The sequence below is a fragment of the Sturnira hondurensis genome, unplaced genomic scaffold (genome assembly GCF_014824575.4).
Source record: "Sturnira hondurensis isolate 20B ecotype Veracruz unplaced genomic scaffold, ASM1482457v3 Scaffold0017254, whole genome shotgun sequence".
NCBI lineage: Eukaryota > Metazoa > Chordata > Mammalia > Chiroptera > Phyllostomidae > Sturnira > Sturnira hondurensis.
In genome coordinates, this window is record NW_028089885.1 from 899,081 (window position 1) to 916,680 (window position 17,600).

Here is a 17,600-nt window from a genome sequence, read left to right on the forward strand (position 1 = left end):
CGGCGCTGCCTGCGGGGCCCAGGGCCGCCAGTCAAGGGAGGTGCCCGAGGCCTCTGGGAGGCCCAAGGCCTGGAGTGAAAGGCGGGGACCCAGAGGCAAGGCTCAATCCATGCCCAGTAGGGGCCCCAGAACCGCGGGGGAAATGCAGCAAACACTTACCCAGATGGTTTTATTCAGGGAACAGGGAGGGGAAACTAAGGAGGAATGTCTGCAAGGAAGGAAGGTCTTGGGTTATTCTAGCGTCAGGTAAGCAAGGGAGCTCTAGGAAGAGTGAGGGCGAAGCAGTCCCTCAGGATCAGCCATTTCTCAGCACACAGAAGGACGAGGGTACCATTCACCCATCGCTGCTTTTCCCCAAGCACGGGACTCCGAAAAAAAATCTCAGTGTCGTCAGCTTCTGCGCGTTTGGTGGTCTGTGTGTGTTCCCACTGTGTGTCTGCCTCGGTGCTCTGCGTGCCTGGAGGTGCGCCTGCGCATGCGCAGGATGCGCACAGAACTCGTGTCTGGGTTTCTGGTGAAGAGAGAGAGTGTGTGAGCATGTGTTTCAGGGCGAGGGCTCGTCTCGGCACTCCGCTGGGCCGGGTGGGCTCTGTGCGGCTGTTGCAGGCTGGCTGTTTGTCCCCATGTTTCTGTGTGTTGTTGGATGTGTTTCCTAGCGCGCCTGTCTCTACGTCTCTGTGTTGGGTGACTTGTATGTCTCAATGTTTCCATGGATCTGGTGGAATGTGTGTGTGTGTGTCACACCAAGTTTGTTTGGCGGTGTGTGGATATGTCTCCACGTATGTCCACTGGGGAGTCTCTGCGGGGGTGGGGGTTGTGATTGCAGAGTGAGAGCCAATCAGGGCTTCCGGGGGTCCGGGCTGCATTTGTGTGTGTGTGTGTGTTTTGCGGGGTTGTGTCTGGGCTGTGGTTTCCCTGTGGCCCCTGCTGTGTGTGTGTGCACTGCAGCCGGCATCTTTCTCCATGTTTCTGCGTCCGGTGGTTCCTAGCGTGCCTTTCCCTCGGTTCTCTGCCTCACCTGCATGGTGTGTGTGTGTGTTGCAGGGTGAGTGTCTCTTGTGTTCCTGGGGGCTGGCTGTGGGTTTCCATTCCGTGCAGGGCTCTGCTGGTGTTCAGTTCTTTTGGTGCGAGTGTGTGGAGTCGCAGGCAGTGTTTATGTCTGTGTTTCTGTGTGGCGGATGGTGTGTTTGTGTTGGAGAGAGTTGTGTGTGTGGGTGTATGTAGCCGCGGTGTGCCAGTTTTAGTGTTTTGTATTGCTGGCGAGCGTCTCTCAGAGTGTCTGTGAGTCTGGCCGTGCGTGTGTGGCTCTGTCTGTGTATGTGAGCTGTTTGGAGCCTGGCTGGGCCCAGGCCTTCTCCGGTCCCACATTCCTCCCGCTCCTTTGTGCTCTGTGCTACAAAAAATATTTGCGTTTTCCACGACTCATAATTTTTCCTCCTCAATCGCTACCAGATGTGGGTCCTGCGGTCCCCATCCCCATGGCAACAGAGGTTCCAGCAGCCACGGTTCCTTTTTGTGGCGCCTGCCCCAGGAGCTGGCCCTGCTGCAGCCCGAGGGGGTGGGGAGAGAATGCATGCCAGACAGTGGGGTTGTGAGGGGTCCCAGCAGCTCCCTCCCCAAATGGCTACCCACACCATCCTTGGTCGGGGGAGGGGGGGGTGCTTCTCTGCCTGGCCCCGGCCAGGCCACAGCCTCTGACCCCCAGCGGGTGTCAGGGATTGGCAGCCAAAAATTCAGGAGGTGACCCTCCTCTTCTGGGAGGCACCCACACAGAGCAGTTCTTGGAGGCTGGGATCTGGGACAACAGGCAGCCTTCCAGGGCAGGGAGAAGAGAGACCCTGGGAAAGGCCTGGCTAGTGTGAGCGCTGCTGGTCCAGGCTGGGGGAGAGGGAGACATGGAGCTAACTAGGGGCGAGGAGTCAGGAGCCACAGTGTGATGAGCAGTGGTGCAGGAAGAAAGGGGCAGGGCAAGAGTGTGGCCTGAGCCATGCCCTGCCCACCCCCCACCCCCCCTCAGTCACTGTCCTGCACTCACTGTGCCCCGCTGGGCACCTGGCCCTCCGGAAGGACTCAGAGCCTGTGTTCTTAACTCCAGCAGCCAGCATGGCCTGGTGCCTGAAAGCATCAGAGGCCAGCCGGCCACAGGGCCACAGCTGGGAGGGTGGCCAGCTGGCCTGAGGGAAGCAGCATGTCCTGGAGATACGGAGCCTGTGTGCTGCCTAATCCGGCCAGATGCAAGGACTGTGTTCATGCAAGCCTGGCCAGATGTCTCATCCCTGGCATAAAGCCATCCCCTTTCAGGTGGCTGAGTCCCCATATGGGTCACTGAAGTTGACCTCAATGTGGCATCCAGCCAGAGGACCAGAGTTGCCAGGTGAGATCCTGGAGGTGCCAGTGTTGGTCAGACTTGTGTGGTGCCACGGTCCATAGGGTGGGGCGGGAGACAATTGGTGGACCCTGGCAGAATCTCCTGATCAAAATTGCTGGGTATCAAAAGATGGGGAAGAGGCCTCTGGCTGGCGTAGCTCAGTGGATTGAGTGCGGGCCTGGGAAGCAAAGGATCGGGGTTCGATACCCAGTCAGGGCACATGCCTGGGTTGCAGGCCAGTTCCCATCAGAGGACACACAAGAGGCAACTGTACATTGATATTTCTCTCCCTCTCTCTTTCCTTTCCCCTCTAAAGATAAATTTAAAAAATCTTTAAAAAATCTTTTTTAAAAAAATTTTTAGATGGGAAAGAGGCCCAATAGGCAGAGGCAGGAAGACAGAAGGAGCCCAGATGGATGGAGAACGGTAGGAGCCACAGAAAAATAAGGCTCTTCAGCTCAGGAAAGTCACCTGCGAGGCCTGCCTGAGCCAGAAGCAGTGGAGACTCTGGGAGACAAATGGTCAGATAGAAGGCCAGGCCAGAGCAGGGGGCTGCTTTTGAGGGCTCTGGGCCAAGCCAGCTTCCCTCCCTCTCCCTCCACCATTCGTGGACCAGCGGGGTGGGTGAGTTTCCGGCTGAGGACAAGGAGCCTATTGAATCAGACAGCAGGGTTCCATGCAGTGCCAGACTGTCGTGTTTGTGCCCGATGAGGCCCAGCTGAAGGTTGTGCCCGTGGCCCACTGCCCCCAGCCCCAGCCTCTGACCTGACCTGGCCACACCAAACAGCTTGCAGCCCAAATTTAACAACAGTGAGCAGTGGGGAAAGCACAGGTCAGATGCAGCCCCCCCACACCTACCCCTATAGTCAAGGGGCTCCACCTGATTTGTTCTGACACCGAGGTAGGAGGGATATGAACTTGATAAACGAGTAATGGGCAGGTGGACACAACCTTCTTCCAGTGTGGCCCCAGGAGATCCACACCTGGACTCCCAGGCTCCACTTAGGTCAAGGGATCCTGGAGGTGTGAGTACCACCTGGAAAAGGGCACATGCAATTTGAGGGGGACATTTTTGTGTGAGGCTCCGCAGACAGGAAGTAGTCAGAGCACAGAGGGAAAAAGGCACTTTATTAAGAAAGCTTTGGCCACACCCCTGCCGGGAGGAGCCCATCCTGGGGCACCCAGATGAGGTGGAAGCGGCCCTGCAGGGGGCCTATAAATATGTCTCCTCAGGATACTGGAGTGCCCCTCGGATTCCCACCAGTGTGTGGCATGGTGGGAGGCCATCAAAACCAGCTGACAGCTGAGGGGCCAGGGCTGGGAAGGCTGGGGCAGGGGTAGCAGGGAGGGGGAGGGGGGAAGACTGAATCCAGGGAGCTGAGATGCCAGAGGAGCAGAGACCAGCCCTCCTCCCCATGCTCAGGTCAACCAGATGCCCTGAAGCCCTACCAGTGGAAGTAGCCTGGGGTTGAGGTCAAGGAAAGGAGACTCCAGCCATAGGCACCAGGCCCTGGCAACAAGAGGCAGACACGGGGCAGAAGTGCTTCTGGCCTCAGCCAATGAGAAGGCAGGTCCGGACAAGTGCACGCTTGTAAGAGGTGGTCTCTAGATAGAACCGCCTAGTCCTGGCCTTTGAGACCCGGGCTGGCCGGAGCCCTACATAACTTGGCCAATGCAAAGGGAGTCGCCAGCTAAGCGCCACTCAGACCTTGACCAATGGGAGCCGCCGCTGGGGCCTGAGCTAATGAGATGCAGCCTCCCTCCATACCCGTCCGGCCTCCGCCCCTGCGAGGCCGTCGCGCCCAGGCCAACGCGGGGGGCGTCCCGGGCGGCAGGAGCGGAACGAGAGGGGGCAAGCTGCGCTGCGAAGCCGAGTGAGGCTGTGGGCGTGGGCGTGGCCGGGCCGCCGCCTGCTACAGGGTGGGCGCGCCCGCCCTGCCCAGTTCGCCTGCCGCTTCCCGGCTCTTCTTGCGCGGTGGCTTCTGGATGGGGGTCTTCTTCCGGGGGGTGTCCGGCACCGGTGCGCCGTCTCCCACCTTTTCGGGCCCTGGGGCCTCAGGTGCCGGGGCCGGCGAGGTGGACAGCACAGAGCGTTTGGCCTTCTGCGGCGGCGCCGGTTTCTCCCGGGGACCCTGTGCGCCCAGGGTTCCCTCGGCGCGGCCCAGGCTGCGAGTCTTGTCGCGCAGCTCCGCGGCCAGCAAGGAGGCGGCCTCGGGCGCGCTGCGCGGGGGACCGTTAACGTCCATGGGCTCCGAGAGGCCAGTGCCGCGGCCCCGAGCCCGAGCCCGGGGTGGCGAGGGCGCGACGAGGGCTGGCTCCTCTTCGGCCAGCCCTGGGGGCCGTAGAGTCGGGTTGCGGGTCCGAGGGCTGCCGGGCTCATCTGGCCGTGCAGATGTGTCGCTGGGCGTCCGTTTCCTCTTGCTGGGGCTGGGCGCCACTTCGAGGCCCAGGGGTGGTGGTGAAGGCGCACGGACAGCGCCAGCGGCACCGTGCTTTCCATGTATCCAAGACACCTTGGGCTTGGTGGCGGGGTCTGGTGGTGGTGGTTTCCTGCGCTCGGGAGATGGCGAGAGCGACAGGCCACCAGCCTCGCCCCGGACCCGGGCCGGCCGGGCCTCGCGCCGGGCTACGCGTGCGTACAGAGCCCCGCCAGGCCCCTCCACACTGGATGCCGACCTCTCGCTGTCGGAGGACGCGGGGAGAGGCGTCGCCTCCTCAGAGGAAGCTGGCATGGTCACCGGCGCAGGGGATGGTCCTTGCGCCTCGGCAGGGGGGCTGGGGACTTCCGGATCTCGGCTCTCTGTTGCCCCCTCTGACAAAGGAAGATTGGAGGTGGTCATGGCCACCAGAAAGAGCATCTAGCCTCCAGGCGCAAATATTCACCTTCCCTCCTCATCCCTCTCCACCGTCGCTGGTGCTTAGTCACCCTGGCATTCAAACGTGCGTGGCGCCCTCACGGCACTAACCACAAATCTAGTTCTTAGCCCTAGAGCTGTGGCTGAGTGCTGCAGGGTGAAAAGCACGTTCCCAGCTAAAGCTACTACTTCGCCTGGCCTCGAACCCCTCCCCCACCACAACCCCGGCCTAGAGGCCACTATCTTCAAACGTAACCCTTCCACACCTGCAGGGTCAGATGTTATCCTTCCCGGGTCCTTTCGCACTCAGGGCAGGTGCCTGGGTTGTGGGCCGAGTCTCCCTTTGGTGGTGTGTGGGAGGCAACCCACTGAGGTTTCTCTCCCTCTCTTTATCCCTCCCTTTCCCTTTTTCTCTAAAATAAATAAATACAATCTTTTCTTAAATAGTAACATCCTTCTTAGCATTTTTTTTTTTTAGATTTTATTTATTTACCTTTTGAGGGGAAGGGAAGGAGAGAAGGAGAGAAATGCCAATGTATGGTTGGTTGCCTCTTGTGAGTTGTTCCCTGCTGGGAACTGGTCTGCAACCCACCCACGTGCCCTGACTGGGAATTGAACCGCGATTGTGTGGTTCACAGGCCCGTGCTCAATCCACTGAGCTAGACCAGCCAGGGCTACAATCTTTCTTTTTTAAAGGCTCCCAAGATCACCCAGGTGGATGGTCAGGGGAGCAATGAAGCCAGAATCTAATCGGGCCAGGCTCCTTCCTGCTGCTGGTGAGCTAAGGCTTCAGGCAAAGATGTTTGCCCATATCCTGCAGACCTCACCTCCTGCCTGCTCTGCCAACCTCCGCTACGTCCTCCTCAGACTCAGAACCTCCTCTCTGCCTGGCCTCCCTCAGGAATGAACCTGGGCTGTGGTTAGCGACAGGAGAGCCCATCCATCTCCCCAGACCCCACCCCAGTCCAGCACTGCGCAGCACAGAGCCCCGCTCTGCAGCCTCAGCTGTGAGTCCAACCCCCACTTAAGAGCATCATCACCACACCCTTCTCTCCGTGCTGCCTCTACCCCAGAGCAGAGGTCTTTTAAGCTGGAACACTTCGAGGGTCTGGAGTGAGGCTCAAGCGGAGTGGTGCTCACCTTCGTGGGGCACACAATACACAGGCCCTTCATCGGTGGTGTCGAAGGAGGAGAAGGAGGCCCGGGAGGACCATGATGGTGACGGCTGCTCCAGCCCTGATGGGGGCTCCAGGAAGCTGCAGTTGAGTGTGTTATCCAGGTCGTGATGGGCCACTGGGGAAGAAGGGAGGCACAGTTGCCAGGGGCCCTGCCCTGTCCCAGCCTGTGCCCTCCGAAGTCCTTCTGCCACAAATGATGGAGCACCAGCCCTACCCTAAGACTGCGTGAAGGACAGGCAATTCAACAGGCAGAGTGACACCAGGCCCGGATCAGAGAATGGGTAGCGGTGACCCAGGGAAAGTGAACACACTCAGAGTTGCAGAACCAGTGTATGCAGCCGGGGAGCTGAAAAAGGCTGGGCTGAAGTGCTGGGCAGAGAGACAAGGCTGCAGAGAACAGCTAACTGGGTCAGGCTGCCAGAGGCTCCAAGCCATGCTTCACACCCTGCCTCGGTGGGCCCAGGGAGTTTGGGAGCATTTCTGAGCCCGAATACACAAGGCAAGCTTGGCTCAGCCCATCTCAGTAGGCTGTACCCCCAGGCTTGGCTACCAGGGTCTGCACAGATGCAGACTGCACAATGGAAGAATCCCACAGGCTGGTTGGCCTTTTTCCTATTTTACAGATGGGATGTGGAATCCAGCCCCTACACTTGTGGCCAAAGATCCCACTCTGCTGGGTGGGCTGACAGGTTTCTCAGTTGTCTCCATCTTTACCTTCCAGAAGACTGAGTCTCCCATTTCCCCTCATCTTTGAAAACGATGGGATGAACAACAATAAAAAAAGGGGGGTGGGGTGGAGGGAAAAGGCAGAAAACTACTTGATCAACAATTTTTTTTAAATGATGGGAAAGAATCTACCCTGGTGTGTGTCAGTGCAGCTGGAGAGAAGCAGCATCTCCACTCCCCCACCCCAGGGCCTTTGGGAGGGTGAGGGCTCCAGGGGCCCACCTGCCTGCTTTTCAGGAAGGACCCAGGGCACTGCAGGGGGTCCAGGCTTGGGGGGCGGATCTTCTCCTGGTGTCAACAATTCCCTTGCACCTGTGCCCCATAGCTCACCTGCGACTCCAGGCCAACGCACTAGGCCTTAGCCTACACACCTACAGCCTGCCCGACCTAGATGCCTACACCCCTGCACTGCACCCCAGATGCAATCACCCACACTCACAGAATCAGGGCCCAAGTCCTCCTACACACGCCCCCACACCTAGGCCTCCTACCTGCCCTGGGTTCTTGCGAGTCAGCATCCCCTTTTTTCCTTCCCTCCAGTCACACCTCCCTATGCTCCCTGCACCCTACATCAACATCCATTCAAGGGTCCCGCATTTCCTCACACCGGCACCTTCCACCCCCTTCCCAGCAGCCCCGTGCTTGAGGTGTTCTACCAGAAAACCTGTGTCGGCATCTTTACCTACGACCTTGGGTAGCTTCTGCCTGCGGAGCGGGATCCGGGGCAACTTCATGCTGATGCGGCTGAAGCGCCCGCAGAGTCGTTGCGGAGCCTTCTTCCTCCCAAGCGAGAGTTCCCTGTGGGGGGCGGAGCCTGAATAAAGGGGCGGGTCTGGGGCGGGGCCCAGAGAAGTAGTTTCGATCTCGTTCGGAGCCGAAACAGAAAAGGAGAGGACCGAGCTAAAAAGAGGGCAGGGTCACGCTCCAGGGGCGGGGAGGGGTGGGAGGGAGTTCGGGACCAGGGCCCCAGTCAGAGGATGGAGTTGGTGGAGAAAGGTTCCCCAGCACCCGGACAGGGTGCTGTTTTGAGCCCAGGAGAGAGCGGGATCGCGTCGAGCCTCACCTGCGCGCGGGATCCTTGCCGCGGCAGGCGCAGCAACAGCCGAGCAGCGAGAGTAGTAGACCCAGGAGCAGAGCGAGCAGCGCGCCCGCGCCCATCACGCCCTTACGCTGATTGGTCTCTGTAGGGTATCAGGATCAGCGAGGGCGCCAGCACCCCGGCTGCCCCGCCCCCGCCCCCCCCTCGCCGCCACCTCAGGACCAGAGCCCCGCTCACCAACTCACCCAGGCGGCAGGCACCGGTGACCGGGTCACAAGAGTCCTCGTGGCAGCTGCAGGCCTGGGCGCAGTCCACACCATGGAGTCCTGGCGGGCACGTCAGGTTGCAGCTGCGGAGACATAGGTTCAGTGAGGGCCGCAGCAACCCCCCGTGATGCCTCCCGCTCTCGCCCCGGTGGCCAGCCAACCTCGGTCCTGGAGCCCATTTTCTAGGAACTGATAACCGCCGCTACTTCCGGGCACACATTCGGCCACTGGTATTTTATAAATGAGTGTGTGTGCACACCAGCGGGAGAGGGCCTGGGGGTGGCCAGTGGTCACCTGGCTGTAGTGCCCATTTCTGGTGCTGACTCGTGTGGGTACGAAGAGGGCTGCCAGGTCAGACTCTTGGCTGTAAGTAGAGGTCGCTGCTCGCTCGGGGTCACCGACTGCTCCACACCAGGAGCCTGTGGTCACCCCCTAGCTAAGGTCAGGGAACCAAAACTGATGGGTCAGGTCTCGGGCCAAACAACACGAAGCATCTGGGGGCTGGCTGGAGCCCTGTGTCGGGCTCATACCCCTCAACACCCTTAAGGTCCCCGAGGGCTACTCACTGAGGCCCGTGGACTCCAGGGCTGCACAGGCAACGCCCCGACTGGAAGTCGCAGTGCCCGTTGCCGCAGTCGGCGCACACGAAGGCGCAGTCCTCGCCGTAAGTGCCATTGCTGCACTTGGTCTCGCACCTCAGAACGCGGGGAGGAGGCGTCAGTGGAAATGGGGGCAAACAAGCCCAAAGTGCCCTCCAAAGAGTGCATCGGGGGAGGCGGGGCTGGGGGCTGTGGGACTGGGTCGGATTCTGGCACAGACTGCTCACCTGTCGCCGATCCAGCCCGCGTTGCAGCGCGTGCACTTGCCAGTGACGTGGTTGCAGGCGTGCCCGTCGCGACATGGCGGGCAGCGGTGGCTGCAGCCTTCGCCGTAGAAGCCGGTGGTGCACAGCTGGTCGCACTTGGTGCCGTTCCAGCCAGGTTCGCAGGTCACGCAGCGGCCATCCGCTACTTTGCATGGCTGCAGGCCCTTGCACTGACCGCACCTACAGAAGGGGAGGGAGGCTAGGCGGGGCCCGGAGCCACCTAACCCCTTTCCCCTTGGCGGCCTGCCCTTCCTCCTCCCACCTCCTGGGCCGGGGGGGTCTATGCTTACCGGCGGCGACAGCCCAAGCCGTAGAAGCCGGCAGGGCACGGCTCCCGGCAGTACTTGCCGCGGAAGCCCGGCTCGCAAGTGCACGTGCCGTCCACAGGGTGGCAGCGGCCGTGTGAGCACTGACAGTAGCGTTCGCAGCGCGCGCCGAACGTTGGCTCGCGGCACTGGCAGCGGCCGCTCTGTTGCTCGCAGGGCGACCCGTTGCAGGCACACTGATTGTTGCAACTACGGCCCCACCAGCCTGCGTGGCACAGGCACGCGCCGGTCTGTGGGTCGCAACGGGACGTGGCGCTGCAGTAGCACGCGCTGGAGCACTGAGCGCCCCACCAGCCAGGCTCGCAGCGACACGTGCCGCTCCGCGGGTGGCATATTCCGTGCTGGCACTGGCACGCATGCTCGCAGCGTGCTCCCCAGCGCCGCGCGTGACACGTACACTGGCCGGTCACGTCCTCGCACTGCCCATGCGGGTGGCAGATACACAGCTCCTTGCAGTCGGGTCCCCAGAACTGACGCGGGCACTCTACGGGGGCAAGCGGAGAGAGTAGGAGGCCCGGGCACTCGCGAAGGAGCGGAGAACCATCCTGAATTTGTCCAAGTCCCCGCTACACCCGCCCCCAACCACCTAGTCTCCCACGCCCCGCCCCACAGCTTCTGGGAACCTCCCTCTTAAGCGGAATCCCGGTCCAGGATCAGGCCCCGCCCACCCCCGTAACCAGCCCCACCACCCTGCGCCCTCGGCTGAGATCAGCGCTCACTAGTATCGCAGTTGGCACCGAAGTAGCCATGGCGGCAGCGGCACTCGCCAGGCCTCACGCACACCTCGTTCTCCGAGCACGTGGAGTTGCCTTCGCACACCGCTACGGACAAGAGGGGCCCGAGCTGCCGCGCGTCCAGCCTCCACACGACCCCCGCCTCTCCGTACCCCTACCCAGGTCCCCAGGATGCCCCACTCACCGATCCCACACTCATCCCCCTTCTGCCTCCAGCCCGCGCAGCACGTGGGTTCCTGGGAGCTGCAGGCAGAGAGAGGAGACTAAGCCCCAACCCTTGTTCTTGATAGGGCTTCCCGGCAACCTCCACTCTGCAGTGGGGACGTGGTTATCGGGGCCCTGCTGTGTGTGGAAGCCAGGTACCGTTGGAGGTTTGGGAGAATCCCAGCGAGTAAGAGACACAAATTCCAGCCTTTCCACCACCTGATGCTGGAAGGTGACATAGGGCACACCACCAACAGAAATAAAAAGAACTCCCCAGCCCCTCCCCATCCCATCCAACTCTGTACCTCCTCCCACACCCACCAGGCCTGAGAAAAAGGGAACCTATGTGTCTTAGGAGGGACAAGCAGTGAGGCAGGGGCTGAGCAGAGGGCCCTGAGCATCAGGGACCTGCTCAGGCATGGCTTGCTGGATGAGCCGTTGAGGTTAAGTGCCCAGGCAGACGTGCAGCCTCGGGGTGAGGTAGGTGTAGACAGTGAGGCGTCCTCTCAGTGGAGGGGACTTCTAGAGGGACAGGGCACATCTGGGAGTCCTCCACAAGAGCAAGGCCGGTAAACGGAGGTCTCCAGAGCACCAGGGCAAGACTTGACCTGAAGGAAGGAGATATTAAAGCATCTACTTAATGTGTTTTTTTTTAAATCTTGTTTAATTTTATTTGGCTTTACAAGGTACATATCACCTCAGTAGCGGGAAAATATCATTGTAACTGTCACATTTGGGGGTAGCACAGCATCCAAATCCCTGGGCTCATGGTGTGTGTGGGCACAGAGGTTTGGGGGTCCTGCCAGAGCGAAGCCTGACCACTGGAGAGGGTGAGCAAAGGCTGGAGTGGGGTGTGCCCACATTTGCGGGCAAAGGAGGCTGAGAAGGAATAGATGCTCAAGCACAGTTCTTCGTAGGGTCCCATCAAGCCTAGAACTTCAGCCAAACCCTAAAAGCACATAGCAGCCACTCATGTTTTAGAGGAAAGGAGTGTGCTGAACTTGGATGTGGTGGTGGGAAAACGATGGGAGGGGCCGGGATGGGGAGGGAAAGGCTGCAGCTGTTCCACATCATGCTCCTCAGAAGGTGCCCCAGCCACCGCCCAGCTTGGGGACTTCAGCACACCCTGGGTGGGGCCTCAGGGCCGCCCCCCAAAGAGCTTGATTCTCCCTCAGGCCAAAGAGGTGGGAACTGGGGAAAGGGAACCATTAAAATCTCAAGGTGGTGGGAAGAGGCCCAGCTTATTTTCCACAAGTAGAACTAGAAACCTGCCACAGGGAACAGGAAGAGGGCCTGGCTTCTCCTGCCCTTCCTTGCCCTGCCCCAGGGGTCCTGGTGCCCATCTGAATACCGGTAGACCCAGGTTTGGAGGCCCGTCACCCTCCGCCTTTCTCCCAGTTCTGAACCCACCTCTCTGGGAGGACAGCCTCTGCAGGCGCCCTCCTGCAGGCAGCCTTTCCAGATGGCCTACTGGGATGGTCACTGACGTCCTTCTGCCTGGCCATGTGATTCTGAGGTTAGGAGCCTAGTTTAGGGCCCCAGTAAGGTGGATCTGATGCCTGCATCTGCCACTTGCCGTGACCTTGGGCACAGAACTTGACCTCTCCGAGCTTTAGGCTCCTTATCTGTAGAAGGGAGCCACTAAGTTTGGCAGGAGTTAAACCAAGCTGCCTCAAGCATTTGGCACAAACTAAGAGCTCAGCCAAGAGTGCAGTCAACTCTCCAGCCCATACACAGCAGGCTCCAGGCTCCCACACCAGCCGACTCTGTCTTGCCCCCCTGGACATCGCTTCTCTGGTTTCTGCCCGGCCCCCTCTCTCCCCTCTCTTGGTGGATCAAGATGCTGACAATGCCTCCCAGCCATCCAAGGGACCCTCCTCCCAACACTGAACTCAGCCTCCCCGCATCTCAGGGAAGCCCAGCCCTTCCAGGCTGGGAGGCTGAATCCCCAGAGGAGTCCTTGACTCTGCACTCTCACAGCACCTGACTCTCCCAGATTTCTCCTGACTTCCTAACTGGTCCCACCTTCTGCCCTCCTGCCCCAGTTCCTGTGACATGTGGTAGCCAACCCTTGTCAGTTCCCACCCTCCTCTGTGTAAAGCCCCTTTGAGTTTCCACGGTCCTCAGAGCATTGGGCAGATCCCTCTGTGGTCAGCCCTTCTCACTTCAGCCTCTCCTCCACCGTCCCCCAGGCTCTGCCCAGCCCCCATGGTCCTTAGAGAAAACCCTCTGCACGCAGGGCCTCTCCCCACCCCACACCACAGGCCTCTGCTCACTCATCACCTCGGGGGTCTCCCAGTTCACTCTAAGGGAAACAGGGCTCCCCAGCTGAACACCTCCTCCTAGCACTTGGCAGGTACCAGATGACTTGCTGTAAGCCTCCTCCACCACGGGGCGGAGGCGTTGGTCCTTCCTGCACCAGCTACAGGCCCAGCACACTCAGGATGCACGGGATTTTACTGGCTGAGTTTGCTCGCCTCCCCTGGTCATTCTGCCTCTGGGAAAAGGGAACTGCTGGTGGGAGGATAATAAAAGAGAGCCCAGGCCCCGGTGGGCAGTGGCCCAAGTGGCTGTCGTTCCCATTCACCAGCTCCACACATGATCACAGTCACCACCCTCTGCTCCATGAGGGGGGGACCATCACCAATCCCGTTTGACAGAGATGGAGATGGGCCCGGAGAGGTTAAGTGATTTGATCAGGGCCACAAAGGTAAAGAGGGGTAGCAACTGCTTCTGAAATCCAGTCCCAGGCTCTGGGCTACCAGAGAAGGCCGCCTCTTAGGGAGGTCTCGGGCAATGGGGAGTGGGAGCGAAAGGCTCAGGCTTCCGACTCCAGCCTGCTACTGGATCCCCTAGCACCGACCCCAAGGGGAAGAACGGCTGAGGCACATAGGCAGGGCCCGCGGCGATTGCGCCCTCCCCCTCTCCAGGCAGGGCCCCGCCCGCCACCGCTGCTGCATTCCTGGGGCCGAGGAGGCCCGGGAGGCTGTGTCGGCGTCGATGCGAAGCAGATGGCGGGCCAGGCCGGCCCCCGCCCCGGAGGCGGGGCTCACAGCGGGGAGGGGTCTGCGCGCCTCGGGATCCGAGCTCGGAAACCCCGCGCGGCCCCCTCACAGCCCCTTGTCTGGGGCGACGGCCGAGCCCCCGGCCGCGGCCTCCCAGGGCCCGGCAGCCGCGGGCGCCGGGACGCGACCCAGCCCCGAGCCCCGCGGCGGCCTCTCCAGCTTCTCGCCCGCGCGGCGCCTCCCAACACGCGTCAAGGGACCCACACACGCCAGCTCCTTGCCCCTGCGCGGAGATGTCCTTGACCTCGCCGTGGCCTCTGACTGGCAGACCAGGTCCTGCGACCCCAGCGCCGAATCCTAGCATCCTGCCCTTTGATCTTCGCCCTGGGTGCAGGGTCCTGGAACTGCTGCCCTCCGGCGGGCCTGTCCCACACTGGCTTCGCCAGCCGGCTCCTTGTGATATCCTAGTATCCCCACCCCGGAGTTCCACATCCTCCCGACCCCAGTGCATGTCGTTGTCCTTTCAATCCCCGCTTTTAGTTCACTCTGAGCGCAGGCTCCTCGGTGCCCACTTTTATCACCACCTTTTTCGAAACCGCGCCCGCTCTTTCTAAGAAACAAATCTGTGCTTCCGTGTCTCGACTGCCTTAAGACCTCTCTCTCTACAGCGCAGCTCCGTCTCTCCCGAGCCCTCATCCTCCCTCTCAACTCGAGTCGCACTCTTGCCCCGGGCCTTTGCACATACTGTTCCATCAGCGTGGAATGCCTTTTCCCAACTTCTCCCCGCGCCCTTCACAACCCGGCCTAAGGGTCTCTTTTTCTAGGCCCGAAATCTCGGACACCGTGTGTCACCCCTCCCAGCGCCCACTACACTCCGTTCTTTCCTCTGCTGAACTTCTTGTCCGGGGTATCCTCGGATGCTCCGTCGTGGCCCGGCGCCCAGTCTCGGCCTGGAACGGAGCCGGCGTCGGCGAGGGTGGCTGAAGGGGCCTGCGCTTTTGGCATAGGGAGGTCCCGGGTGTCCACCCCCCCCCCCCAAGGCGGGGCAACCCTTCTCCCCTGGCCCCAAGCGTCCTCTTCGGCCCCCTCCCCCAGCCAGGCCGGGCTCCTACCCAGGCGCACGGCACACGTTGCGGCCGCGCGGGTTCAGCTCCTCAGGCGCCGCTGGGTCGGGCAGCAGCCAGAGCAGCAGCAGCGGCAGCAGCAGCGACGGCAGCAGCGGCGGCGGTCCCCCGGCTCCCCGGCGCCGCGCCGGCCCGGCCCCCCGGGGCCCTGCGCCCTCCATGCGGGCGCGGGCACGGGTGCGGCCGCAGCAAGAGCGGCCGGAAGCGGAGTGCGCGGCCGGGCGGGGGGCGGCAGGAGGGGCGCCGGGCCGGGCAGGAAATTCCACATCGGCTCCCTGATCCGGGGCCAGCCGCGGCCGGCCAGGCGGCAGCGCCCGCCCCGCGCGCCAGACCCCACCCTCCGGCCGCGCCGCCGCCCCTCTGCGCGGCCCCCGCCCCCACGTTGCCGCTCTCAAACTTGGGGAGAAGTTGGAGAGGGCCCGCAGAGCGCAGGGGGAGGGTGGGGCCGCAGGGGCTTGCCGGAGGAATCTTCAGTCCCGGTGTCTTTTCCTTCCCTCCCCAGACACCCATCTTCTGGAGAAGCCCCCCGTGCGAACTCACTGTGTAGCCAGGCCCCGGGTGGGGAGGCGGCTGGGGCACAAGGGCGCGACGCACCGAATCCGCCCTTTACCCCAGGACCACAGAAGCGGCCAAGGGAGGGTGTCCCGTAGACTGCCCTAGTCAAGGCCGCAATCCCACCTCGGCTACACTCCGTCCCCGGCCCCCACTCCCTGAATCCCTGTAGTGCCGAGCTGGGTGGTCAGCTCCTTCCGAGCACTCAGTGCAAGGCCCGCAGTGAACGGAACAGGAACAGGATGCTCGAGGCCTGTGGGTACACTCGGTCTAGCCCAGAGGCCCGGGCAGATCATTCTGGCAGGGATGGATTGGAGAGATGCCAGGGAGGTAGAGTGGCCCAGCCATGAGCTCCCCCAGAATGTGGGCGTAAAAGCAAAGGAGGCGGGTGGGAGAGCTCCAGTCCAGAGACCCTGCAATCTCTGTCAGGGGTTGAAAAGGGTCTTGGGGGGGGGGGAGCCTGGGAGAGTGATTCTGCATGAAAAGGCTGCTGGATACCAAAAGGAGAAGTCGAGTGTCCTCAGGGCTGGAGACTTGAGAAGTCCTGCATCAGGAGGGCAGGGGGTGACAGCATAGAGCAGAGCAGCAGCAGCAGGGAAGGAGGAAGGGGCACAAGACTCAGAACAGGGCCCAGGGGGACCAAGGGGAAGAGTAACTCTGGGACTGGAAAGTAGAGGGGTGCCTGGTGACTTGGGGATGGCAGGTTCAACCCCAGGGACCATGGGGCAGGGTAGGTGGGCTAGCCTTCGGATGGAAGGCTAGTGGGAGCAGCTAGGTCCCTAAAAAGATGAGCACGTGTTTTGAGGATTTAAGAGCTGGCAAGAGGCCCTGAGCCTGCCTTCTCTTGGGAAGCAGGCTGCATGCAGCTACTGAGGAGGGAGGAAGTGGTGTCTTTCTTTAGTTCTGTGGAGGCCTATCAGTAAGGAAGGTGGGACTGCAGGAAGAGGCTTGGAACAAGGGCCACCAAAAGGCCCAAGGCTAAGGACATCACCAGGGTGACTGAACCAGACAGCTGTCCAGGACAGGCTGGTAGAGGGTGGAATGGGAAGGAGCAGGGTAGGGGGCTTCTGAGGTTAGGGCCTCTCACTGAGTCATGCCAGCGCAGGAGGGAGGCCGGAGGGAGGCCCAAGGCAGGTAACAGTTGGGTAGACTGGAAGAATTCACACCCATGGGATCCAAATGCAAACACTTCTTGGAGACAAGCAAACAGGCCAGACCACTTCTGGGAAGTTCCTCCTGGGCATGGCCCTGACCTCAGCGGTGCCCTCCCAATGCCAGAGGATAGGGTGGGGGTGGGGCAGGGCCCTGCCACGGAGGCCCCCCCATTAGCTACCACCAACAGAGGCCAGCAGTGGTCCATGTGGCTGCAGTGACTGCCCAGCAGCTTGTGGCAGCCCCGCTCCCAGCCTTTAGAGGCACAGATCCCAGGGGTGGAAGCACTCACCCTAGTGAGCTGGACTGAGTTCACAAACAGGTACCTCAAGCTCTATCACCTTCTTCCCCACCACCCGCCCCCGGCTCCTGGGCCCCAAATTCCTGTGAAGAGCAGTGGACGATGCCTTACTCCTGAACGACTCAGATCTCTACTCACCCACATCTGTGTACCACCCAAAATAGTCTCATTTCACATATGACTGTCCCCGACTGCCTGAAGGACAAGGACCATCCCAGCCTCTTCTCACTCAGAACCAGTCCCCTGCATGTGCACCAAAGTGGCCATCTCACGGTTGACAGTAAGCTTTGGTGTCGAAGGCAGGGCTTGTGCCTGTCCCAGACACCCCCACCCGCTATCTGGAGACTGGGAAGTGCAGCTGGAGTGATGGTCCATGTGCCTAACCGGTGCCAGGTGAGTACCAGGGAAGCTGTGGGTTCCCTGACACCCACAGACCACCACACAGGCAAATCGAGGGAGCCTAGAGCCCAAGCTGATCAGTTCTGGCCACAATGGCTTCCCAGCAGTCAACTTCGAAGGGTGAGGGTTTTGCAAGCAGAAAGGGATGAGCAATAAGCCAAATGAAAGCATGGATGCAAGATCTTTGAGCCTGGGCTGCCAAGGCCAGGGGCAGGAGGTGGTAGGAAGTGTGGCCACAAATGCCAGGCTGGGCCCCAAGGCCACTGTGGCAGGGCCAGGTAGCTACCCAGCTTTCAGGATCCCTTCCACAGCTAAGGCCTACCCCACCCCGTGCTCTGCAGAGCACCAAAGAGCCTGCCCTCCTCCCCTGCGGACCAGAGGTCTCCCGTAAAGCTGCTGCTCTGGGTAGGGAGACAGCGCCAGAAACTTGGGACATAATGAAGATGTGGGGCCAGGGGAGCATTTCTGGTGCTCTTCCCCCCCAGAAACATCTAGTCTGTAGGAAC

General features: G+C 61.2%; 1 protein-coding gene across 1 annotated transcript; it reads right to left on the reverse strand.

Moving 5' to 3' along the window:
• Window positions 1-3,477: 3,477 nt before the first annotated feature.
• SCARF2 (scavenger receptor class F member 2) lies at window positions 3,478-14,955 on the reverse strand. Its single transcript, XM_037067377.1, has 11 exons — window positions 14,679-14,955; window positions 10,542-10,600; window positions 10,343-10,444; window positions 9,588-10,107; window positions 9,259-9,477; window positions 8,999-9,127; window positions 8,412-8,515; window positions 8,191-8,308; window positions 7,810-7,925; window positions 6,364-6,516; window positions 3,478-5,180 (listed from the first exon to the last, which is right to left on the reverse strand). The coding sequence occupies exons 1-11, from the start codon at window positions 14,849-14,851 to the stop codon at window positions 4,282-4,284; spliced, it is 2,592 nt and encodes an 863-aa protein (XP_036923272.1). The 5' UTR covers window positions 14,852-14,955; the 3' UTR covers window positions 3,478-4,281.
• Between the last annotated feature and the right edge of the window lie 2,645 nt (window positions 14,956-17,600).